Source organism: Dendrobates tinctorius, unplaced genomic scaffold, assembly GCF_039654945.1.
Source record: "Dendrobates tinctorius isolate UK_male_01 unplaced genomic scaffold, ASM3965494v1 ptg000116l, whole genome shotgun sequence".
Lineage (NCBI taxonomy): Eukaryota > Metazoa > Chordata > Amphibia > Anura > Dendrobatidae > Dendrobates > Dendrobates tinctorius.
Genome location: NW_027361784.1, coordinates 10,429,964 through 10,455,544, shown reverse-complemented (window position 1 = coordinate 10,455,544; position 25,581 = coordinate 10,429,964). Strand labels below are relative to the sequence as shown.

At 49.1% G+C, this 25,581-nt stretch overlaps 2 protein-coding genes across 6 annotated transcripts in view; one reads left to right on the top strand and one right to left on the bottom strand.

Moving 5' to 3' along the window:
* The window catches only part of ENY2 (ENY2 transcription and export complex 2 subunit), a 32,623-nt gene extending 9,664 nt beyond the window's left edge, over positions 1–22,959 (bottom strand). Inside the window, exons 1-3 of one of the 4 annotated variants that reach the window (XR_012234917.1) lie at positions 22,556–22,959; positions 18,756–18,833; positions 5,935–6,005 (exon numbers count right to left, since the gene is read on the bottom strand). Coding sequence is in view for 3 of the 4 variants with exons in the window: in XM_073590194.1 (XP_073446295.1) it covers positions 5,935–6,005; positions 18,756–18,823 (139 nt within the window). In the remaining variant the exon portion in view is untranslated. Of the gene's footprint in view, positions 1–5,934; positions 6,006–18,755; positions 18,834–19,259; positions 19,375–22,555 lie in introns of those variants that run through there. The other 3 variants (XM_073590194.1, XM_073590193.1, XM_073590195.1) reach the window with 3 other exon arrangements.
* Positions 22,940–25,581, top strand: part of NUDCD1 (NudC domain containing 1) — a 142,046-nt gene continuing 139,404 nt past the window's right edge. For both annotated transcript variants that reach the window (XM_073590192.1, XM_073590191.1), the window contains exon 1: positions 22,940–23,072. In XM_073590192.1, coding sequence (XP_073446293.1) covers positions 22,958–23,072 — 115 coding nt within the window. In that variant the 5' untranslated portion in view covers positions 22,940–22,957. The remainder of the gene's footprint in view (positions 23,073–25,581) is intronic.

The window sequence follows — 25,581 nt, the reverse complement described above, 5'->3', positions numbered from 1 at the left end:
ATAAGACGACCCTGCTCGTGAGAGCTTACAATCTACAATGAGGTGGGGGAGATACAGAGTACAGGTGTGTATTTACAATGGTGGATTTACAATGAAGGTCCAGCCATCTTGAGGGAGTGAGGGATGGATGGATATAGTGAATGGGCTACACAAGCACACTTACACATAGAATGACTTTGATTAGTGAACGTGATAGGCCGCTCTGAACAAATGTGTTTTGAGGGAGCGCCTAAAACTATGCAAATTGTGGTTAGTCCTAATTTCTTGGGGTACAGCATTCCAGGGGATAGGAGCAGCACGGGAGAAGTCTTGGAGTCGGGGGCGGGAGGTACGGATAAGTGCAGAGGTTAGTCGAAAGTCGTTTGCAGAGCGCAGCGATCGGCTAGGCTGATAGACAGAAATGAGGGAGGAGATGTAGGGGGGTGCCGCACTGTGGAGAGCTTTGTGGGTGAGAACAAGTACTATGAATTGGATCCTGTAATGGGCAGCCAGTGTAATGACTGACGAAGAGCGGACACGTCCGAGTACCGATTAGCCAGATGGACGACTCTGGCTGCTGCATTAAGTATGTGTTAGGAACAACGGAAAGCACAAAATAAAAATATAAATAAAGTGCGTTTGCCGCTCGGGGTCCACCGTGCGGTAGGTGGTATAACCGCTGCTAGACGGTGGCAGAGCAATATGGCGGAGGTGCGCACGGGGTTAGCCTTCACCCTGGTGCGCAAAGCAATCGGTTTAGTCACAGAGATGGCAAAAACAAAGTACTGAGCCTGTTAGGGGCACAGGAGCTCAGAGCAATAACACACACGGGAAGCGGTCACAGGAATAGCTCAAGATGGCGGCACTAAGTCCTTCTAGACCTACTGTGTGTGTCCGAGTATATAGCGTCGCAGCCGCGAACGCTCAAGTGGGTTGCTACTGCAGCGCGGCGTGAATACTGCCGCTCAACGACACTGCTATTGCGCAGGCGCAATGTCAGACACTAGCAGCCGAGTATGGAGCAATAGCGCGCTGGCACTGGTAGTAACTCAATCCCTCACACAAGCGTATTATCAAAGGGAAGGGGTTTCAAATGAGTCGTTCACCAGATCATGCATCCATCAAACATTCACTCAGCAGCAAGCATGTCTATACTAGCGCATGGCGGAACAGCCATGCGCGCCTTTTATAGCAGCCGGGACCTTCCGCACACCTCCAGATCTCTGAGATGGACAAATGAGATTTGGAGCAGGACCTGAACACGACTCCCAATCTCCAATGGGAGATCGTCCCATGAGCATGCTCAGCAAGAGGATAGAAGGACTTCGCCTCAGGAGAGATTTGCTGCAAGGCAATCTCCTCTGCAGTGGATAAAGAGCAGGAGACAGCAGAATGTGAGGGTCTGGATTCCTGCATAGCGACCGCAGAAACCTGACTCCTAACAGTATGGACTGGAGAGGGGATAGTCGAGTGACGGGGAGGCCAATTAACAGAGCGTTGCAGTAATCCAGGCGGGAGTGGATCAATGCTACAGTGAGGGTTTTTGTTATTTCCATGGTGAGAAAAGGGCGGATTGTAGAGATGTTCTTTAGGTGTAAGCGGCAAGAGCGGGCAAGAGATTGTATATGGGATGTGAAGGAGAGATTGGCGTCAAACATAACACCCAGATAGCGCGCCTGCTGCCGGGGTGTTATTGTGGTACCCCCCACGGAGAGGGAAATGTCAGATTTAGGGAGGTTAGTAGACGGCGGGAGCAAAAGAAGTTCAGTTTTGGAGAGGTTGAGTTTCAGATAGAGAGTGGACATGATGTTGGAGACTGCGGACAGACAGTCACTGGCGTTCTGTAGTACAGCGAGGGTAAGGTTGGGGGAAGACGTATATAGTTGTGTGTCATCAGCATAAAGATGGTACCGAAAGCCAAATCTGCTGATGATATGTCCAATTAAGGCCGTGTAGAGAGAGAAAAGAAAGGGGCCAAGGACTGAGCCCTGAGGTACCCCGACAGCAAGAGGAAGAGGAGATGACGTGGAACCAGAGAACAAAACACTGAAGGAGCGGTCAGAGAGATAGGAAGAGAACCAGGAGAGAGCAGTGTGCTTAATGCCTAGTGACTGGAGCCTAGAGAGTAGGAGATGGTGGTCAACAGTATCAAAAGCTGCAGATAGGTCAAGAAGAATGAGCAGAGAGTGGTCACCGTTATGTTTTGCTGTCAGAAGGTCATTGGTCACTTTGATGAGTGCAGTTTCAGTCGAATGTAGGGGGCGGAAGCCGGACTGTGAAGGGTCTAGAAGGGAGTGAGTGGAGAGGTAACGGGTAAGGCGGGAGTAAACTAGGCGCTCCAAAAGTTTAGAGATGAAGGGGAGATTGGAGACTGGTCTGTAGTTGTTTGCGCAGGATGGGTCGAGAGCGGGTATCTTTAGTAATGGAGTAATGATGGCATGTTTGAAGGAGAATGGGAAAATGCCCGAGGAGAGGGAGAGATTAAAGATTGCAGTTAGGTGGGTTGTGACGACTGAAGAGAGAGACTGGAGGAGATGTGAGGGAATGGGGTCGGTAGTGCATGTAGTCGGACGAGAAGAAGAGAGAAGTCTGGAGACTTCTTCTTCTGTGAGGGGATCAAATGTGGAAAGTGAGCAAGGGGAGATGCAGGAAGGGATGGGAGTCACAGCACTTGGTGGTTGGGAGCAGATTTCCTGACGGATATTATCTATTTTTTCTGTAAAGTGGGAGGCCAGGTCATCAGCACAAATGTCTGTGATAGGGGCTTGTGCTTTTGGCCTGAGGAGGGAGTGAAAAGTGTCAAAAAGTTTCTTGGGGTTGTTGGCTAGTGAGGAGATCAGGGTGGTGAAGTAGGTCTGTTTGGTGAGGTGAAGGGCAACGTTATAGGTTCTTAACATAAATTTGAAATGGATGAAGTCTTCTGGTGTGCGGGTTTTTCTCCATAGGCATTCAGCACTCCTAGAGCATCGCTGGAGAAGTTGAGTTTGCGATGTGAGCCAGGGCTGTTTTACTCTGTGCTTGGAGGTTCTGAGGGTGAGGGGAGCTACTTGGTCAAGGGTGCTTCTAAGAGTGTCATTGTAGTGATGAACAGCCAGATTAGGACAGGAAAAAGAGGAGATTGGGGACAGTGATGAGTGTAGGGAGTCTGAAAGTGTCTGAGGGTTAATGGCTTGTAGATTTCTGACTGTGTGTAGGTAGGAGTGAGCTGGGGTGGGCGAGGATTTGTGAGTGTGAAGGCGAGAATGTTGTGGTCAGAGAGTGGAAGCGGTGAGTTATTTAGGTGGGAGATTGAAAAGAGCCGGCCGAAGACCAGATCAAGGGTGTTACCGTCCTTGTGTGTCTCAGAGGTTGAAAGCTGCGAGAGGCCTAAAGAGGTGGTTAGTGATAGAAGCTGGGATGCAGATGTGGAAGTAGGGCTGTTAATGGGGATGTTGAAGTCTCCCAGGATAAGGGTTGGAAGTTCTGAGGACATGAAGTGCGGCAGCCAGGCAGAAAAGTGGTCAAGGAAGTGGGTGGGTGAGCCTGGGGGGCGGTATATGACCGCTACTCTGAGGTAGAGGGGACGGAAGAGCCTGATGGTGTGGACCTCAAAAGAAGGGAATAAGAGTGATGGAACTGCGGTGGGGACAGGAGTATGCCGACTCCACCACCACGTCTGTTTGTGGGTCTCGGGGAGTGAGAGAATTGTAAGCCACCGTAGAAAATGGCAGCAGGAGAGACAGTGTCAGAATCCTAAATCCAGGTTTCAGTGAGGGCCAACAGATCAAGAGAGTTGTTCAGAAAGTAGTTGTGTAGGAAAGGAACTTGTTACAAGCAGACCGTGGACTCCAGAGGGCAAAATTAAAAGATGGAGATGAGGGAGTGCAAGTAATATTAATAAGATTATTATGGTTTCGATATGAGGTAAGGTAGGGGTTGAGGTTGGGGGATGGTGGACCAGGGTTGGGGGAGATGTCCCCTGAAATCAGTAGGAGTAGGAAGATAAAGAGCAAATAGTTGTTGGAATTGTAAGTAGTTTTTTTCTGCAATGTGTTTGGGCAAGATGGGCTGAGGATTCTCAGGAATGTGAGGAGTGCATGGGAGCTGTACATGGGAGAGGGAAGTATAGAGGGGCTGATGTGTATGAGTCGTGATGGAGGGGGGATAGGGTGGTGAATGTGGATGGCAGGGGAACACAGGAGGATAAAAATAAAGCACATGGTTAAAGGGGAGAGCAAAGTGTGGGTTACCTGACTCCTGCCCTGATTAACTGCCATGTATAACTGCCGTTTTCCTGATGCTTAGCTTCTGCGATGATTTGATTCTGTGATGCTTTGCTTATGGGATGCTTGCGTGCTGCACCCCACACTGCATGCTTCCCCTTAGGAACTACTATTTACATAGGCCACACTACAGGGTCAGGAGAGAGGGATTGTGGGAGCTGGTTGGGTATAATTTGGTAGCTGGGGCCAGCACACCAGGGGATGGTTAGATGATCAAAGGCACTAGACCAGGCTGTGTCTATATGCTATAGCACCTTCCACCTGATAAGATTTAGAGAGGCCCCAGTCAAGGATCTAAAGCAGTAAAGGGCCCGTTACCCTGCCAGGTATCACTGATCGTGTCGGATCGTCCTAGGCCATTTTTTCATCGCTGGTCTCCCGCTGGCCAGCGCGCATCGCTGTGTGTGGCAGCAGGAGCCAGCGATGAGCGACGCTGCACGCTGGTTGCCAATGTAAACATCGGGTTTCTAAGGGCTGCGGGGCCCTTAGAAACCCAATGTTTACCCTAGATACCAGCGTGCACTGCAGGCAGGGCGGGAGGTGGAGGCAGAGCGGCGCACAGACCGGAGTAGCTCTGCTATCTGCTACTCCAGTCTGTCAGACCGGAGTAGCAGATAGCAGAGCTACGCCGGTCTGTCTGTTCCGTCCTGACTGCAGTGCACGCTGGTATCTAGGGTAAACATCGGGTTTCTAAGGGCCCTGCAGCCCTTAGAAACCCGATGTTTACGTTGGTAACCAGCGTGCTCGCTGGTCCTGATCGCTGGAGGGGCTGTCTATGTGACAGCTCACCAGCGATCAGCTAACAATGTCCCAGCGATCTCATCCACGTCGGATCGTGGGTGGGATAGCTGGGACATCGTTATGTGTAACGGTACCCTAAGTATTACATACAGTGCAACAAATGAATTATAACAAAGCTTTAGCAAGCACATTAAAATATGCAGCAAAATGGTAAAGCAGCACAAGTATGGAGTTGTACCATTTGGATATATTGCAGCAGAAAATAGAAGCAGCAGAGGTGGGAAGTGGTACCATTCAGGCTGCTTGCTAGCAGTGAATGGAGTAAATACATGCAGGGTGGCTCAGTTGATTACCATTCAGGCTGCTTGCTAGCAGTGAATGGAGTAAATACATGCAGGGTGGCTCAGTTGATTACCATTTGGATATAATTGCAGAAGAAAATAGAGGCAGCAGAGGTTGTACCATTCAGGCTGCTTGCTAGCAGTGAATGGAGTAAATACATGCAATGGAGTAAATACATGCAATTGCCAAGCTTCCACTAAACTCTACATTACTTATCACGGACAGCACACCCAATGTCTGATTTTTCCATAGACTTGTATGGTGAATCTTCATCTGACGTGTCTGATTGTTTTGCGGTTACTGTTCACAAAATACATGGACATGTGACTGACACCATAGACTCAGGTGGGTACGTATTTTATCGGTAAAAGCCATGGACAGAACACATATGGAAAAAAATGGGACATGAATGAATGAGGCTTAATACATATGATGTTGGTGAGGGCTGAGTCTTCAGAACTAATCACTTGTGAGAACAAAAGGATCATGCATATCCTAATCCAACATGCCTGACCCTTCTTCAACTAAAGTTTGGGTGGGTAGGGTTGACATTCATCCAATATCTATGCCCACCTTTAGTCCTACAGCTCATTCAGATAAAGGAAACTACCTTTGCAGTGCGCCTTCAGCTGGTCTCTCCATCCGCACTCGATAAGTTTTGCTCTTAACAGATCTTTAAGGCTTTGAATGAAGAAAAAATAATACATTAGAGATGAAACGTAGATTGTAACAATAACGCATTATAGTTTTTAGTCACTTGGTGCTTACTAGTGATCAGTGAACATGTTGGGATAAGGTGCTGTCCGCCATGTTCGTGTTCTAACCGAGTGCCTTCAGCGTGCTCGAATAATATGTTCGAGTCCCCGCGGCTGCATGTCTCGCGGCTGTTCAACAGCTGCAACACATGCAGGGATTGTCTGTTTGTTAGGTAATCCCAGTATGTGTTGCAGCTGTTGACCAACCGTGAGACATGCAGCCGCAGGGACTCGAATATAATATTCGAGCACCCCGAAGACACTCGGTTAGCACACGAGCATGGCGGATAACACCTTATCTGAGCACGTTCGCTGATCACTAGTGCCTACCGATCACATCTGCCACAAATGCCTATTCTCATATCTACCATTTAACAGTGGAACTTAAAGCGGTTGTGTCGACATCGATCGGCGCTCATTTATTGGGAGAAAACAGGATTTTTGGTTGCTTACTGTAAAATCTGTTTCTCGGAGTCTTCACTGGGAGACACAAGAACCATGAGTGTGTGCTACAGCCACTAGGTGGTTGATACTATGCCGTAAAAAAAAATGTTAACTCCGCCTCCGCAGTATACACCCTTCCGACCGGCTGTAGGACAATTAGTTAGTGAGAAAGCAGTAGGAGAAATCATATAAGCCAATCAAATACTCATAACAAGTAATCTAAACATGGGAGGGTGCTGTGTTCCCCAATGATGACTCAGAGAAACAGATTAGACAGTAAGCAACCAAAAATCCTGTTTTCTCTATCGCTTCATTGGGGGACACAGGAACCATGGGATGTCCTAAAGCAGTCCCTGGGAGGGAGAAAACAAAAGCTTCATTCAGGCTGGAGAGCTCACCACTGCCGCCTGCTAAATTCTTCTGCCTAGGCTGGCTTCCGCTGAAGCATAGGTATGGACCTTATAGAACCTTGAAAAGGTAAGAACAGACAACCAGGTAGCCGCCTTGCACATTTATATGGCTGATGCCCTATAGTGCACTGCCCAGGAGGCGCCCACCGCCTTGGTAGAGTGAGCCTTAACCCCAGTAGGAGGCACCTTGTTCAAAACCCGGTAGGCCTCCAGAATTGCCATTCTGATCCAGCGGGTGATTGTTGCCTTAGAGCCCAGCAGGCCTCTTCTCACACCATTAGGAATTACAAAGAGTGAGTTTGTCTTCCTGAAAGGGCAGTCCTAGCCAGATAGACCCTTATCGCTCTGCTCAGGTCTAGCTTATTCAAAGAGCGCTCCAGAGGATGAGTTGGAGAAATTCGGCGGCCTTGTTTTCTATGCCGGGGATGTGAATTGCCGATATAGCCGGAATCAATGCTTCTGCCCAGCTGAAGATTTTGGATACCTCGGCCAGTGCCCGGGAGCTCTGAGTCCCCCCCTGGTGGTTGATGTATGCCACTGCTGTGACATTTTCCGTTTGAATCTGGACTGGCTGTTCCTTGAGGAGTCCTTCCCAATGAAGTAGGGATAGGAGCATTGCCCTCAGCTCAAGAACGCTGATCGACAGCGAAGATTCTCGAGTCGACCAATGTCCCTGGACCGTCAAGTGACGGAATACCGCCGCCCAGCCTAGGAGGCTGTGAAAAATGAGGATGAATGACCTCATGGAGATCAACATCCAACACTGCGGAGACACCATCACATGTTTCTCAATGCAGTGATGCTAGAGCAATGCCCCCATCCCTTATGGGAAATATGCAAAAACATGTAAATCAAAAGCCGCGGAGACACCATCACATGTTTCTAAACGCAAGCAATGACTAGCCAGGTCTTTCACCGGGAAGGAACAACCACGGGAAGGGCAGTCTCCAATGAAGGAAACCACCTATGCCAAAACATGATATCCATCCACAGACAGCTGTTTTGGGGTATTGCCCCTCATCAGTGTGGAGTAGGAAACTGGCTAGTAGGAGCAATGCCTAGTAAAAGACTGTGAAAAATGAGGATGGTGTCTCAGCGGCTTTTGATTTACATGTTTCAGCCTAGGAGGTTGGCATGCGTAGTTATCACCTGCCAGTGGATGGGAAGAAAAGCCCGACCCAGATGAGCAAGATGGGAGGTTAGCCACCACCTGAGGGACTGCTTGGCCTGAATAGAAGGGCAAAAAGGGCGATCCAGAGAAAGGATGAACCTGTCCCACTGAAGGAGAATGTCTCTCTGAAGTATCCTGGAACAGAACAGGGCAAAGGGGATTGCTTCTGAGGTTTCTACCATCCACCCCAGGACACTCATAGCTGGGCGAAATGACAGAAGTCGGGATTCTAGCACCAAGAGAATTCCCTGCTGGAGAGTTGTCTTTTTCCCTTTGGGGAGAAAAATCCTTTACCGACTGGTGTCGAATAGCATGCCTATGAACTCTAGGGTTGCGTTGGCATAAGGCAGGATTTTTCCCTGTTGATGAGCCAACCAAACCGGGACAGAGTGTCGAGGACCACGGATATGTTTTCCTGGGCATGGGTGAAGGACGGTGCTTTGACGAGAATACCATCGAGATACGGGACTAACACTATGCCCTTGACCCTTAAAATGGCTACCAGTGCTGCCATAATCTTCGTAAAAACTCTGGGGGCTGTGGCCAGCCCAAATGGTAGGGCCACAAACTTGGAATGATCCTGCTGGATAGCGAAGAGCAGGAATTTCTGATGTCCCGGAAAAATAGGAACGTGCAGGTAGGCGTCCCAAATGTCTATGGAGCACAGGAATTCCAGATCCTCCATAGAATAAATCACTGAACGAATTGACTCCATCCTGAAGTGACGCAGACAAACCCATTTGTTTAGCATCTTGAGGTCTAGTATCGGCCGAACTGAACCATCCATTTTTGGTATCACAAACAGTTTTGAGTAAAAACCTGTGAAACGCTCTTGTTCGGGAACGGGGCTGATTACTCCCGAGCTGAGGAGGGAGTCGAAAAAACCCGAAGCCAGGGAAGCGTCTCTTTGCGGTTGAGATACGAAAAAACAGTCTCGCAGAAGCGAGTTGAAGTCTGAAGAGAAGACTACCTCCTAGCTTGGGAAAAAAGCTGGGATCCCTGCAAGAGTCAGGCTGAAAAGGATCTACCTGGCCCCGTCCTGATAGAACTGCTGTGGGAACGCCATGAAGGGGCGGCTCAAAAAGATACTTTCTTTTTATCCTTAGGCACCTGCGTTCTCTGCGAGCCCTGGGCATAAGCGTCTGTCGTCGGGAATATGACGAAGGGAACGAAAGGGTTGAGCCTTTCGTTTCGAGGGGTATCGGCAAGTCTTAGACTGAGGAAGAAGAGAGCTTGTGCCCCCCGGTCGCGTCTTTAATGATCTGGTCCAACATTAGACCAAAGAGGTGGGAACCCTGAAAGGGAAGACCAGTCAGGGATTTTTTTGTGGATAAGTCAGCTTGCCAGGCCTTGAGCCAGACCGTCCGCCGGACAGCTACTATGTTACTGGACGCCAGAGCTGCGCAAGACGCGGCGTCAAAGGCTGCTGATACCATATACCTCCCTGCCTGTGAGATCTGGTCCGCGAGATCTGCTAGTTCAGTCGGTGGAGCCCCGGCCAAAATGCCCTGTCTAAGCTGTTTGGCCCACTCTGTAAAGGTACTTTCACATTAGCGTTTTTTTTTTCCACGTTGCGCATGCAAAAAAAACTGCATCATGTGTTTTGCATGCGATTGCGTTTTTTAGGCGCATGCGGTTTAACCAGTTTCTAGCCATGTTAACTCTTAAAACGCATGCGATTTTAAACGCAGGTGTGCGCATGTCTATGCACATGCCTGCGCTCCCATACACTGTAATGTGTTATTTTTTCGCATTCCGTGAGCATGCGTTTTTTGACACAGTTGGACGCACCCAAAAATGCAACAGGTTGCGTCTGGTGCGCCTAGGCGCACAATACAAAATAACCTCATGCGCACGAAAACGCATACGAACGCGTGCAAACGCTAGACCATGCGCCTGCCATGTTAAACATAGGAGCGCATGCACTAAAAAACTCTAATGTGAAACCAGCCTAACAGATTTAGCCACCAAACCTGAGGAAAAGGCCGGACACAATATCACGGCCGCTGCTTCGAAGGCAGATTTTGTCAAGGATTCCACCATCCTGTCATTAGGATCCCTAAGTGGTGCCCCACTGGCAAGTGGAAGGACTGTATTGGTAGATAGTCTTGACACTGGCGGATCCAACGCAGGGGAGGCAGTCCAGTTGGCGTTGAGTTCCGGAGGGAAGGGATATAGGATCCCAAACCAGCTTCCTCTCTGAAACCACCTGGTCGGTTTCTCCTTCTCCCTGGCCAATACTTCCTCAAAATCTCAGTGGGAAGTGAAGATTTTGGAGAGGGACTTGTGCCACTTAAAACGAAAATGCCTGATCATCGAGTTTTGATGAGGAGTCCTTAATGTTAAACTGTGGCAATGAGGCCCTGGACCATATCCTTGATGTCCTGGGACCGCTCTGGTCCGTACCTCATCTGAGTGCGTCTCTGATAACACCTCGCCTGATTCCGGGGAGGAGGATCGGGACGAGGCAGACTGCCAGACAAACTCTGGCGGTGAGATGGAGCGAGAAGGAGACCTGGGCTGGTGGTCCTGTCTGAACTTTTTACGGCCTCTAGAAGACCCAAAACAGGACTCCTTCGGCGTGCCGGAAGCCACTGGAGTCTTAAGTGGCAATTTGTCGAATACCATTACCATGGTCTGTGATACCTTGGGTAAGCTCGGCAACGGATTTAGACAAGGAAGAGGCCCAACCTGGGCAAGGAGTTTCACTGTCCCATGAGGCAAAGGATGCTCGCTGGGCGGCAGGCTAGGCAGCTTCATCAGGCTCCTGGGATAATGCAGGGGTTCTGGCAGGTAGGGCTACTCCTGCTTTCCTGCGTAGGTGATACAGTGGGTTTACTACAGTCCAGGCACAGAGGGGAGGACTGACTAGAAGGAAGCCTGCCATTACATAGGGTACATACAAAATATTTAACCATGCTAGCCGATGAAGAGGAGGAACGAGACCACCCTGTCACGAGCCATTTTTGGATCTGTGTCAGATTCTGGATTCTCTTATATAAACTTTTTTCCTTTCAGGCCATTGGGGGTTAATATTAGTTTTTGCCCCCCCGTGGCCGCTGGTGTTACTACAAGTTTAGTTAGTCTGCTGGTGGGTTTTTGCCCCCGGTGGCTGCTGATGTTACTACAAGTTTAGTTAGTCAGCAGGTGGTGACCACTCCCTCCTTCCTATAAAAGGTCGCCTGAGGCATCAGCTGGTGTTGGTGATACATGTCCTTTTGTTACCAAACGTAGTGAAGATTGAAGCTACCTGGTGCACTGGTGGTTCAGCTTATCAGGAGCAGTGGTGCTTCAGCTGAATGCTGATCTGGTGCCTTACTCTGCTGCTCGGAGCATTGGCAGCAGAGAAAGCTAAGTTTTGTTTTTCAGTTTATTTAACCCCGAGGTGTCTGTTTTATCTTTCCTTAGTTTTTGGTGCAGTTCACTTTTTTCCCTGTCTCACCTCCTGGGGAGGGGGTTGGGGGTTTAGCTCAGGGCTAAACAGGAGATAGGGACAGGTCGGTGACTTGGGCCTCACTACTATCAAGTGTACCCCCAAGTTAAGGAAAGTCAGGGGCAGTTCAGAGGCCCAGGTTCCTTGTCCCGTTTTCCCACTACTGCCCCGTTCCACACCCTCCCTTGGGCATACTGACGGACCCCTAACCGATGCCGGCCGTCAGGGGTTATAGAGCGGTGTGGAGAAAGTAACCGCTGTACTGTAGCGCAGCAACTCACGGTACCGGTGTTCCCGATACCACCGTTAGGAAGATCAGCTGAGTCCCGCTTCAGAGAAAGCACCGCCAACCCGGAGAGAGAGGTGCCCCTACCATGGGGCTTCGGTGCCTGACCTGCTCCAAAGAAAAAGAGGTAAACCTTAATAGCTGTCTACAAATATCTAAAGGGCTGTCACATTGTAGAAGGATCAACTTTATTCTCATTTGCACAAGGAAAGACTAGAAGCAATGGGATGAAACTGAATGGGAGGAGACACAGATTAGATATTAGAAAAAACTTTTTGACAGTTAGAGTGATCAATGAGTGGACAAGCTGCCACGAGAAGTGGTGAGTTCTCCTTCAATGGAAGTCTTCAAACAGAGGCTGGACAGACATCTGACTGGGATGATTTATCGAATCCTGCTTTGAGCAGGGGGTTGGACCAGATGGCCCAGGATGTCCTTTCCAACTCTACGATTCTATGACGTGGACAGCATATGCTGCTGTCCAGAAGCTTTCATATAGACCCCGGAAGCCGGTGGGCGGAACAGGCTCCAGGACTCCTGGAGTCCCAAAAGAAGACGCTAGGGGGCGGAGCCTACCCCGGAAGTTGCTTTTGCTCGAGAGACGCCGGGTACTTGCTGCTGGGCGTGCGCTGGACCCAGTGTGACGCTGTAGCCTAGCGCCGCCAAAGCCCAGTAAAAACAGCGCCGCCGCCCGGAAAAAGGGAGAGGGGGACAGCACCGGAAAGCGGCACTCTGTGGTTTGCTGGAAGGAAGCGCTGGGCTCTGCACGGAGCCAGGATCTCTGGTGCCCCTACCATGGGGCTTCGGTGCCTGACCTGCTCCAAAGAAAAAGAGGTAAACCTATTTTCTTCTTCCTCCCACCTGTGGCTTAAAAATAAAAAGGAGCAAAAGATTTAAAATGCAAAATTCAGAATGCACAATGTAAAATGCTGCAGTCCCTTGCCTCCTTCACACCCTATGAAAGGGAGCAGTTTTTACCTGGAAGAAAAATGATTGCTGCCCTAAATCTGTTCTGCAGGGCGTCTCCCTCAATCATCAGGCTCTGGTGGGCGAGTGATGGAGGACGGAGGTCAGGACCGGGTCCGATCACCTAAACACGGTTCCGTGTTAGGCGTTAAGGTCCTGCCTATGGGAACTATGAAGATACGGGGTGGCAGTACACGCTGTACTCAGCCCCTGTGCGGGACTACAGTAGTAACAGATCTACTCTGTATCCCTCCAATGGTTACCTGAAAAGGAACAATGCACATTTAAGTTGGCATGGGTTTGGCAAGAAACCCCTGTCCTCCTCCTGCTGACACTAAGCAAAACTGATTGTCCTACAGCTGGTCGGAGGGGTGTATTCCGCAGAGTTAACATTTTTTTCACGGCATAGTGTCAACCTCCTAGTGGCAGCAGCACACACCAATGGTTCCTGTGTCCCCCAATGAAGCGATAGAGAAATCTGGTCGTCCTTTAGTGCTCATTGTGTCCGTGCACTTAGCTGAACACATGCGGTGATGTCACTACCTGAAATGTCCGCGTGCACTTCACCTTACTCTACACTTTAAATGTGGATAGTATTCTTAACTTCTGTCCTTTCCGGAATAAAACGTTACTATACCAACATTTCTAGAAAACCTTTCCATGATGTTACATGAAATGTTCAGATCGTGGTTACAGACAGCTCAACTTTCACCCATGAACCAGGAAAGATTGCAGGTGTTATCATAGGGAATAATAGGTTGTCACCGCTCCGGCTGATGCACAGAGATAAGACAAATCACATTTCTCACAGCTACAAAGGTTCCACAGAAATCCTTGTAAGTCATGTAAATCACAGCAAATATCAGATTCACGCTCGCGGGACAGCAAATGGAAGGCATGATAAGTATGTGTGTGATGGGGGCCGGAGAACGACTCCTCACAATGCCAAGATGTCGCCTCGTTCATTCAGGCTCAGAGGGATCATTATTTCTGCACTTACAACATGATGAGAGCAATCAAAGTGTTCCCACCCCATAGATAGCGAGCCTAACTCAGGGCACACCCCTACTCACATGCACTGGACGGTTTCTATACGGCTCTTTGGATGTGGGTGGGAAAAAAAAAAAAAAAAGAGCCCGAAAACGTGTATAAAAAATATATATATATATATATATATATATATATATATATATATATATATATATATTTTGATAGTTTTTTTTAAATAATCTCATTTGAACATTAGGTCATTTCCTGATGATAGCTTCCCTTTAAGGCGACTATATGTTTCCATTACAGATGGAAATCCAGCATGTTTTTTCCAAGATTAAACTGCGAGAATTAGCCCCATTGTTTTTTTTTTTTTTCCCAACCGCATCCAAAGAGCCGTATTTTCATCATTTGCCCCTTGGGCTTCTTTAGACTTCCTGTTTCAGGAAACAACACATGAACCTAGCCACAATGCTCGGACCTATCTTTTGTATTGAAGCATCTAATGAGTGTGCTGCAAAGGTCATTGTGAAAGGAAGGGGGACCTGTGACATTGACTATTGTGATTGGTGAATCCTGCGTTATCAGCTCAGTATTGCCATCCTGCCCCTGATAACGAGCCTGCTAAAAACTTCCTGAAAAGGGCAGGATGTACGAGTCTAAAAAAAATCCCCAGTGGCCAGTGTGAGAACTGCAAGATTATTATTTTCTTTTTCTATATAAAAACATAGCCAATTTAAAAAAAAACCAAAAAAAAAACAACAAAGCAACAGGTCATTATTTTATGATTGCATCCCTTTAAAAAAGTTTTCCAAGGTTTTAACAGTATGCAATGGTACAAAAAAAACCTAAGGAGCTGCAGTTCTTTATCAATCTCCTGTGAGGACATTTCCCTGGCGCCCCACTGGTCTAGATTTACTGGGCAGAAGCCGGTGGAACTGTGACCAGAAGGGGACAAGGAAGCACTGGTAAAGTATTACTCCTTTTATTATTTTACACCATTGTCAGCTGTTTGTAGAAAAAAAAAAAAATCCAGGGGGCCGAAAACCCCTCTTTAATGGTCTCATGAAACATCTCATCCCCTGCTCGGTCAGCACAATAAGCAGGAATTGGATAGTTTGTGAATGTCTCAAAAATATAAAGATTTTGCAAGAAAACTGCTCATTTTTCTTGTCAAAAATAAAAAAGGGGGAAAAAAAATACACAGGTATAGTTTTTAGAAGAACCTAAAAATAGTTGATCAAAATCCCCCACACGAGCCAACAGAGCCTGAACGATATGGCATAAAAGGATGAGGAGCCGATGACAGAAGAATGGACAGAAGGAATGTGACGAGATCTGAGCTCTGATAAGTCCTCCGATATGTGCTGCAGTGACGTCACCTCCCGCCTGTCCCCAAACCCGACCAAGCGGCACATTGCTCACATTCTATGGATGACCTTGTAGTCAGGTACATAGTATTGCTCAAAAAAGGCAGAAATCGGCAGCGAGAGCCAGAAGACTTTGTCGTGGGACAAGTCACCTTCATACACGATGCAGACTGTACAATGGCAGCTACTAGGTAACCCAGCGATGTGATCATGGGGCACTGGTGGGGTGCCCAGCATCACGGTCTAACCTCTGTCTTATCACATAGACGGTGGTTGTTAGATGTTAGTTGGTAGTTGTTATATGTCCAGGATCAGTTGTCTCAGAATATGACTGGTACAACACGAGTGCTCATACGAGTGCAGCCACCGAGCCCCGCGATCACAGCGCTCTAAAATATTTAGCTCTAGGCAATGTATATTAGTAGAGTTGGAGGGCTTCAAGTCACAGGACTCAGTCCATCAGCCACTTCAGCAACCTGTGGCTGCTAGATGGGACCACAGCGAGCCGACCCCTACATAATGAAACGATTCGCAACACCTTCAATTGCTACCTTTACCCGCAGTATAATGTGAGTGTACGTAGGCTGCCGAATGCTGAGAGTTTGGAAGTTTGGAATATACTCCTGGTCAGCATTCTGCATGATGTCCGAGATATCACACTTAGTCATGTGAGCAGCTCTCTCCTGATTCTGGAGGAGCTGCTCACTCACAACCTAGAGTTTTCCGGTCAGGCTCAGACAGGCCATAACTGCCTCCAGTCTCTTCCAGACCCTCCACCTCCTCTCCAGCCTCCCGCTGCAACACACAGTGGGAGGCAGCAGGGGAAGGACTCAGCTGATTGGATGACACAGGAAGAAAAAGGCTTCTACATAGGCGACTATAATGTGATGTGAGCAACCATCCCTCCACAGATCACTATAGACTGAGGTTCTGCAGCAGCTGAAGTGTATTATGTGGTATACAGTGCCTACAAGTAGTATTCAACCCCCTGCAGATTTAGCAGGTTTACACATTCAGAATTAACTTGGCATTGAGACATTTGGACTGTAGATCAGCCTGGAAGTGTGAAATGCACTGCAGCAAAAAAGAATGTTATTTCTTTTATTATTTTTTTTTTTAAATTGTGAAAAGTTTATTCAGAGGGTCATTTATTATTCAACCCCTCAAACCACAAGAATTCTGTTTGGTTCCCCTAAAGTATTAAGAAGTATTTCCGGCACAAAGAACAATGAGCTTCACATGTTTGGATTAATTATCTCTTTTTCCAGCCTTTTATAAGACCCTCCCCAAACTTGCGAACAGCACTCATACTTGGTCAACATGGGAAAGACAAAGGAGCATTCCAAGGCCATCAGAGACAAGATCGTGAAGGGTCACAAGGCTGGCAAGGGGTACAAAACCCTTTCCAAGGAGTTGGGCCTACCTGTCTCCACTGTTGGGAGCATCATCCGGAAGTGGAAGGCTTATGGAACTACTGTTAGCCTTCCACGGCCTGGACAGCCTTTGAAAGTTTCCACCCGTGCCGAGGCCAGGCTTGTCCGAAGAGTCAAGGCTAACCCAAGGACAACAAGGAAGGAGCTCCGGGAAGATCTCATGGCAGTGGGGACATTGGTTTCAGTCAATACCATAAGTAACGTACTCCACCGCAATGGTCTCCGTTCCAGACGAGCCCGTAATGTACCTTTACTTTCAAAGCGTCATGTCAAGGCTCGTCTACAGTTTGCTCATGATCACTTGGAGGACTCTGAGACAGACTGGTTCAAGGTTCTCTGGTCTGATGAGACCAAGATCGAGATCTTTGGTGCCAACCACACACGTGACGTTTGGAGACTGGATGGCACTGCATACGACCCCAAGAATACCATCCCTACAGTCAAGAATGGTGGTGGCAGCATCATGCTGTGGGGCTGTTTCTCAGCCAAGGGGCCTGGCCATCTTGTCCGCATCCATGGGAAGATGGATAGCACGGCCTACCTGGAGATTTTGGCCAAGAACCTCCGCACCTCCATCATGGATCTTAAGATGGGTCGTCATTTTATCTTCCAACAAGACAACGACCCAAAGCACACAGCCAAGAAAACCAAGGCCTGGTTCCAGAGGGAAAAAATCAAGGTGTTGCTGTGGCCTAGTCAGTCTCCTGACCTTAACCCAATTGAAAACTTGTGGAAGGAGCTCAAGATTAAAGTCCACATGAGACACCCAAAGAACCTAGATAACTTGGAGAAGATCTGCATGGAGGAGTGGGCCAAGATAACTCCAGAGACCTGTGCCAGCCTGATCAGGTCTTATAAAAGACGATTATTAGCTGTAATTGCAAACAAGGGTTATTCCACAAAATATTAAACCTAGGGGTTGAATAATAATTGACCCACACTTTTATATTGAAAATTTATTAAAATTTAACTGAGCAACATAACTTGTTGGTTTGTAAGATTTATGCATCTGTTAATAAATCCTGCTTTTGTTTGAAGTTTGCAGACTCTAACTTATTTGCATCTTATCAAACCTGCTAAATCTGCAGGGGGTTGAATACTACTTGTAGGCACTGTATATGAAGATATAGACATCACTATAGACTCTTCACAATACTCGTATGTCAGGGTTAATATGGAGACATGTGGATATGATGTGGGGACTTGTGAAGCTCTATCACCACTGTGGATGTGATGTGAGGACATGTGACGCTCTCTCACCACTGTGGATGTGATGTGGAGACATGTGACGCTCTCTCAGCACTGTGGATGTGATGTGAGGACATGCAACGCTCTCTCACCACTGTGGATGTGATGTGGAGACATGTGACGCTCTCTCACCACTGTGGATGTGATGTGGGGACATGTGAAGCTCTCTCACCACTGTGGATGTGATGTGGGGACATGTGAAGCTCTCTCACCACTGTGGATGTGATGTGGGGACATGTGAAGCTCTCTCACCACTGTGGATGTGATGTGGGGACATGTGAAGCTCTCTCACCACTGTGGATGTGATGTGGGGACATGTGAAGCTCTCTCACCACTGTGGATGTGATGTGGGGACTTGTGACGCTCTCTCACCACTGTGGATGTGATGTGGAGACATGTGACGCTCTCTCACCACTGTGGATGTGATGTGAGGACATGTGACGCTCTCTCACCACTGTGGATGTGATGTGGGGACTTGTGAAGCTCTATCACCACTGTGGATGTGATGTGAGGACATGTGACGCTCTCTCACCACTGTGGATGTGATGACATGTGACGCTCTCTCACCACTGTGGATGTGATGTGAGGACATGTGATGCTCTCTGATCACTGTGGATGTGATGTGGAGACATGTGACGCTCTCTCACCATTGTGGATGTGATGTGAGGACATGTGATGCTCTCTGATCACTGTGGATGTGATGTGGAGACATGTGACGCTCTCTCACCATTGTGGATGTGATGTGAGGACATGTGATGCTCTCTGATCACTGTGGATGTGATGTGGAGACATGTGACGCTCTCTCACCATTGTGGATGTGATGTGAGGACATGTGATGCTCTCTGATCACTGTGGATGTGATGTGAGGACATGTATGAAACCAGCCGCCTGTAGTCACCTCCATGCTTACTGACTCCATACTTACCGCTCCCTCTCCCCTGTTTCGATGAGCTTCTGGTTGATCACCGCTCTCATCTGAGCATCTTTATTCATGGTGAAGACACTTGGAGGGAGAAAGAAAAAAAAATTCTGAAAACTGACACAAAGAAAACTGTAATCATGCCAATAACATTGCTGTGTACATTCACCTATAGGTCTCTTTCATGCACACAATTCTCTCTGCGTTTCAAAAAAATCTGAGAATTTTTTTTTTCCAAGCAATTTTGGATGCTATTTTTTTTGCATGTGCTTTCTACAAGTCAAATACAGGGGAGCGCTACTTTATTGCTGAAAAATGGGACTTGTCAGGAGCACTCAAGGCAGGAGGGTCTGCAGTGCCAAGATAAAAATGAGTGCTGCCTGCTTTGTGTGCACCTGACCAGCCCCATTTTTCAGAGATAACGAACGACTTCCATGAATATTATTTTTCATTAAATGTTTGTGTATATGGCATGAAATGCAATGTGACTGTATTAATATAGTCACCTACCGCCGTCTTCTCCGAGATCCATCACCGTTCAGCTCCTCTTCTCAGTGACATCACCGCTCTTCAGAGTTTCCCCCGCACTCTGTGTGTGAGCGGGAAATCTCTATTACCATGAGAGTCTATGGAGCCGGGTTCCGATGCTCCTTAGGCCTCTTTCACACTTCCGTTTTTTTACAATCAGTCAAAATCCGCCAGGTTTTGAAAAAAACGGATCCGCAATTTTTTTTTGCGGATCAGTTTTTTTCCCCATTGACTTTCATTATTGGCGGATCTTGACGGATTGCTGTCCGTTGCATCCGTTTTTGTGCGGATCCGCCATAATGTTGCTGTCCGTCAACATCCTCAAAGATTTCCAAACGGAGCTTGCAATGTTTTTTTTGCCGGGGGATCCTCCATACACTGATTTAACCCCAAATTCTGGCTGGCTGGCGGAAAAAAAACCAAAAACAATTCATTCTCTCTCTCGGCCAGCGGTTCTTTTATATTTCCTCATTTTCCGGATCCGTCAAAAAACGAATCCTGTGGCATCCGATCACATCAGTTAAGAACGGATCCACTTGTCCACCTTTTTGGCGGATTTTAACTGACACAAAAAACTGAAGTGTGAAAGAGGCCTTAAGCCCCCGTTACACACTGCGATATCGCTAGCAATATCGCTGTAAAGTCACCGATTTTGTGACGTTGCAGCGATATTGCTAGCGATATCGCTGCATGTGATACCTCCGACCGGCTCCCCCGCTGGTTATCGCTAATCGCGCGAGAAGCTGCTGGACCATTCCTTGTCGGCCACTTCCTGCAGCTCTTCCTGCGACGCGTGGAGTCGGGCGGGAGGACGCAGGATCGCCGCGTCTGACAGGTAAGTAGCGATCCCTGTCCCCAGCGATGTCGCTGGTGAGATCTGCCTGTGTGGCAGCTCACTAGCAACCACCTAGCGATGCACCAGCGATCCTGACCGCGTCATATCGCTGGTGCATCGCTAGGTGTAACGGTACCCTTAGACTCGCATTGTACGAGCCACCTGGGAGGTCTTCTTTACTGTCTCAGACCTCTGCTGGACATCAGCTGACTGATAAGTGTGGAAAATAGCACAGACTTCCAGCACAGCTCTGCTATCCTGTGCTCAGCTGCGTTCACCACGGATAGTAGGTGTATCATCAAGCAAAACTTCAAGGAGATGGAAGGGGGCGCACACCGTCCTATAAACACGTCTTATTGCCGTATCACTAATACAATGGATGCAGGTGCAAGAGACAGCTGATGGACGTTTCGCACACAATGGTGCTTCAAAGGGTCCAAATACAGCTGTGCTTGGACCTGTTGAAGCACTGTTGTGTGTGAAACAGCTGTAGTGCGTCCCTTGCACCTGCATTCTCCTACATCCATTTTTTTAATGATTCTGCAATAAAAGACGTTTTTATAGGACAGAGAGTGCCGCCTTTCTTCTCTGAAGTTTCACAAAAATCGTTCTTTTTGTGTAGCACCCGGGAGTTCCCGAATAGTCACGAGGTGTGTGCTTTCAAGTCGTCTGAGTTACGAATAGTGACTTCTTTTGTAACTATCATCAAGCTAATCTTAATGTTTACAAGAAACCGCCCCAAAAGAGGATTATCCAAGCCTAGAAGACACCATGTCAGTGCTGGGAGGCAGCACTCCCCGGGCATGAGTGACCAGGAGCACCGGTACCCCTGGAGGGGCATCCTAAACAGCGTGGCATTAGCAAAACATGGCCTATTTAACAGTGTCACACCGGCATCAATAAATAACTACGCATGTATAGTATTAGAAGATCATATTGTGATTTGCGGAACAACGCTTTAAAGGGAACTTGTCATTTCGCCAAACATGAGCACCTGGCAGATATTTATTTTACTCATTTATATAGCGCTATTAATGCCACAGAGCTTTACAGACATATATAGAGTTAATCTGCACGTTAGCAGTGTTACAATGCAGTTCGGCCGCCGCACTGAAAGTAAGAAAATCAACTTTATTCAAATTCACTGCTAAATAAATTGAATCAGTATCTCCAAAATGAATTGACTAATCTAAATAAAATGTCACTTTTAATGTGTAGCTTTAAAATTAACATTTATCACTATCTTAACAATTTTATCTCCATCAAAATCAACCCACTAAAGAATGGGGCGGAGCGGCTACAGCCACCGCTCAGTGACCAGAGGCTGTAAGCAGAGAGTGTATTGAGCCGTCGGTCACAGCGCCGGGGGTGGAGCGCCGTCGGTCACAGCGCCATTGGTCACAGCGCCGGGGGAGGAGGGCCGTCGGTCACAGCGCCGGGGGTGGAGGGACGTCGGTCACAGCGCCGGGGGTGGAGGGACGTCGGTCACAGCGCCGGGGGTGGAGGGACGTCGGTCACAGCGCCGGGGGTGGAGGGACGTCGGTCACAGCGCCGGGGGTGGAGGGACGTCGGTCACAGCGCCGGGGGTGGAGGGACGTCGGTCACAGCGCCGGGGGTGGAGGGACGTCGGTCACAGCGCCGGGGGAGGAGGGACGTCGGTCACAGCGCCGGGGGAGGAGGGACGTCGGTCACAGCGCCGGGGGAGGAGGGACGTCGGTCACAGCGCCGGGGGTGGAGGGACGTCGGTCACAGCGCCGGGGGAGGAGGGACGTCGGTCACAGCGCCGGGGGAGGAGGGACGTCGGTCACAGCGCCGGGGGAGGAGGGACGTCGGTCACAGCGCCGGGGGAGGAGGGACGTCGGTCACAGCGCCGGGGGAGGAGGGACGTCGGTCACAGCGCCGGGGGTGGAGGGACGTCGGTCACAGCGCCGGGGGAGGAGGGACGTCGGTCACAGCGCCGGGGGAGGAGGGACGTCGGTCACAGCGCCGGGGGAGGAGGGACGTCGGTCACAGCGCCGGGGGAGGAGGGACGTCGGTCACAGCGCCGGGGGTGGAGGGACGTCGGTCACAGCGCCGGGGGAGGAGCGCTGTGTGCGGTGACTGTAGTCGCCAATGCTCCGCCATGACAAAGCCAGCGGCTCCCTGGAGGAATGAAGCTCAGTGCTGGACTGTTAGCACAGCAGCCGAGAAGCATCCGGACACCATTAACCTAAAGATTAACCCTACAGCTGCCAGTTAATGTTTGGGGACGTGACCGGGTCCCTTTAATTTCGAGAAAGAGTAATAAGAATGAACCAGTAGGCGGATTTATGCTGCGGAAACAACAATACTCCGCCACAATGCCGCCCCGTCTGTACAGCACACATGGCGGCGGTTTTCTCCGGTGCTCACAGTCCCCTCATCACTCCTATATCGCACATTACCGCACACACACACTCCTCACCAGGCCTCACACCAACTCACCGCCAAGTCCGTCAGCCGGAAGTCCCCTCCTGTTGCTTGGCAACCATCTCTAAAGCGGTGCGTTACGTCCCCGGAAGTCGCTCTTGTCACGTGACCGCACACTTCTTGTTTGTCCGTAGCAGGAACGCAAAAATCTTCTATTGTTCTGACTAATGGACGAGCTATACAATCTCTCCACCCCAGAGAGTGATGGGGATAGTTAAAAAAATCACAAAGGTTCAAAAACCGTCTGAGCTTAAAAAGAAACAAACTACAATTCCCGTCATGCTTAGTTCCTGTGGTCCTGCAGGGAATGAGACGCTTCCGGTTGTAGCCACAGTGAACGTGGTGTAAAGGTTCCGGCTCCCTCAGGGCTGGTGACAAGGCAGACTGGGACAATATCATGGAAGCGGCCAACTGTTCCCTGCGGGTGAACCGGCTCCTGCTGGACCCCAAGTTCGAGAGCTACAAGCTGTCACTGGAGCCGCTGCCGTGTTACAGCGTGGAGCTGGACGCTGGTGAGTGGCGCTGACACGTGTGGTCCGGGGGACAGCCTGCTGCCGGGCACCAGGGGTCTCTGAGCGGCACTGACTCATAGCGGAGACTCTGGGGGGGCTGAATCCTGCAGCTTGTAATGTGTGACTGACCAGAAGTGTCGGGCTGTGTGCACACGCTGCGGATTCTGCTGCGGTGTACAGTACCATTATTCCCTATGGGAATAAAAAACCGCAGTGCAGACGGTGCGGATTTTTCCGCGTGGTTTTTCTGCGGTTTTGAAACCGCAGAAAGAATTGACATGTCAATTCTTTCCGCTGCGGTTTGCCATCTCCTCCATTGAGATGTAAAACCGCAGAGCAATCCGCAGGTGAAACCGCAGAGCAATCCGCAGGTGAAACCGCAGAGCAATCCGCAGGTGAAACCGCAGAGCAATCCGCAGGTGAAACCGCAGAGCAATCCGCAGGTGAAACCGCAGAGCAATCCGCAGGTGAAACCGCAGAGCAATCCGCAGGTGAAACCGCAGAGCAATCCGCAGGTGAAACCGCAGGTCTTTTGACCTGCAGATTTACCTGCGGACTTTACAAAATCCGCGCGGCCAAATCCGCACCCCAATCTGCAGCGTGTGAACGTAGCCTCAGACATCCCCGGTGCAGCCCACCTGTCACTCATGGCGGAGCCCACATTACCAGGTTGTGACAGGAACTGAGGCGCCACCGGCGCGTGACCCTGCGAAGCGAGGAGATGCCGTTTGTAGGTATTGCTGTGGAGTAGATGAGGCAAGGAGAGGAGCTGAGCGCTGTCCCGGCTGGCGACAGGCGCTCCATGTGGCTCTACCGGGCAGGCGTGGATGTTCAGGTGCTGCGGTCGAGTCCTGTGGTAGGATGGTGACCGGAGATTGCAGGTACGAGTCTCCGTAAGGACCAAACTTATCCTACACGTTTCGGAAATCAGTGGTTTCCGTCATTTATTTATTTATTTTTTGTTAAAGATTTGTTTGAGAGCCAGATGCAGCCATCAAAAGAGCCACAACTGGCTCCCGAGCCATAGGTTTCCTACCCCTGTGTTAGATGGGAGTGAAGATGTTGCTACTTGCAACTACTTTTCCTGACTTGCATAGGACTACAGCGCAATTACCTCTTTGTGTTAAGTTTTGTAAAGCACTGGCAGCAGTATAGGAGGCACATCCCGCGGGAGGCGCTGGGGCTGGAGCGTAGGCATCCCGCGGGAGGCGCTGGGGCTGGAGCGTAGGCATCCCGCGGGAGGCGCTGGGGCTGCAGTATGCTGTTGCCCACTAAACCTCCACCCTCTTATTCTGCCCCCCAAAGCACCGTTGTCTGACTCGGAATTGTCCCTCTGCTTTCTGACGATAGATATCCTGCTGCTGACTGCACATTTTGGCAGGTGATGGCGTGACTGACCCTTTAAGGTCGAGTTAACACGTCGGATATTGTGTGCAGATTCCACTTGTAGATTTCCAAACTGAAATCCGCATCATTTCTGCATCTACAACCTGCACATATTCTCCGCACTGTTTTGTGCTTTTTTTTTTTTTTTTGTTGCAGAAAATAACTAAAATTCTTAAAAACAATGCTGGGCCAGCGGCATAACCTGCGGATGTAAAGGGAACTTGTACCCAAACGCTATTAACTTGCAGATATAGGGTTAATCTGCAGTTACTTTGGGCTGACCGGCTGCTGAACCTGAAGAACCTAAAAACGTGAATGGGATTTGAGTTGAAACTCGCCCCCTTTGCTGGTTCTGTAAAATCCGCAACAATTCTGCAACGTGTGAAGCAGCAAAAGGACACGTGCACGCAGAGGATTTTGGGAAGTTTTTCTAGATATGTGTTCAGGATTTTGACTTTTTTTTCCCACTTTGGGTTTTGAAAACAACCTGGTGGAAGAAAAGAGCATGTCACGTGTCCAGAGAGCACCCCAAACTAGGCACCGTCCAGTCATAAGACTAAACCAAGCTCCAGGAAAACAAAACTCTCTGACAAGGCTCTATAGACTCTTCACAACTGCTTCAGGAAATGGAGACGGTCCTCCAAAATCTAGTCAAAGAAATGGCATTTCCTGACATTTTAAAAACTCATAGTTTTTTGATCTCCGTGAAAAATTTCGGTGTGCACATTACCTAACGCAATGATGGCGAACAGAGACAGAGTGCCCAAACTTCAACCCAAAAGTGAAACTGTATCCCAAAACCCCCTTATGATCGCAAAGTGCCAAGCAAATTAATCTGAGTACTGAGGTTTAAACAGGAATTCCCTGTATCCTGACTCCTTGGCTCCAGCACAAGTCACTCTGGGGATCTCCTACTAGGTAGGGAGCAATAACCTCTCATTCTTTGGCCATTTGACTACTGAGGCCGGTTACAGGTCATCAGCAGAAGCCTATCTGGTGATGTTTTGTTCTAGTCACCTGAAGTCTTAGTGGTCAGGTGATTAAAGAATGAGAAGTCATTCCTTCCTGCCCTGCCAGAGACCAATATCTTGTGCTGCAGCAGGGGTGAGGAATCAAGAGCCGT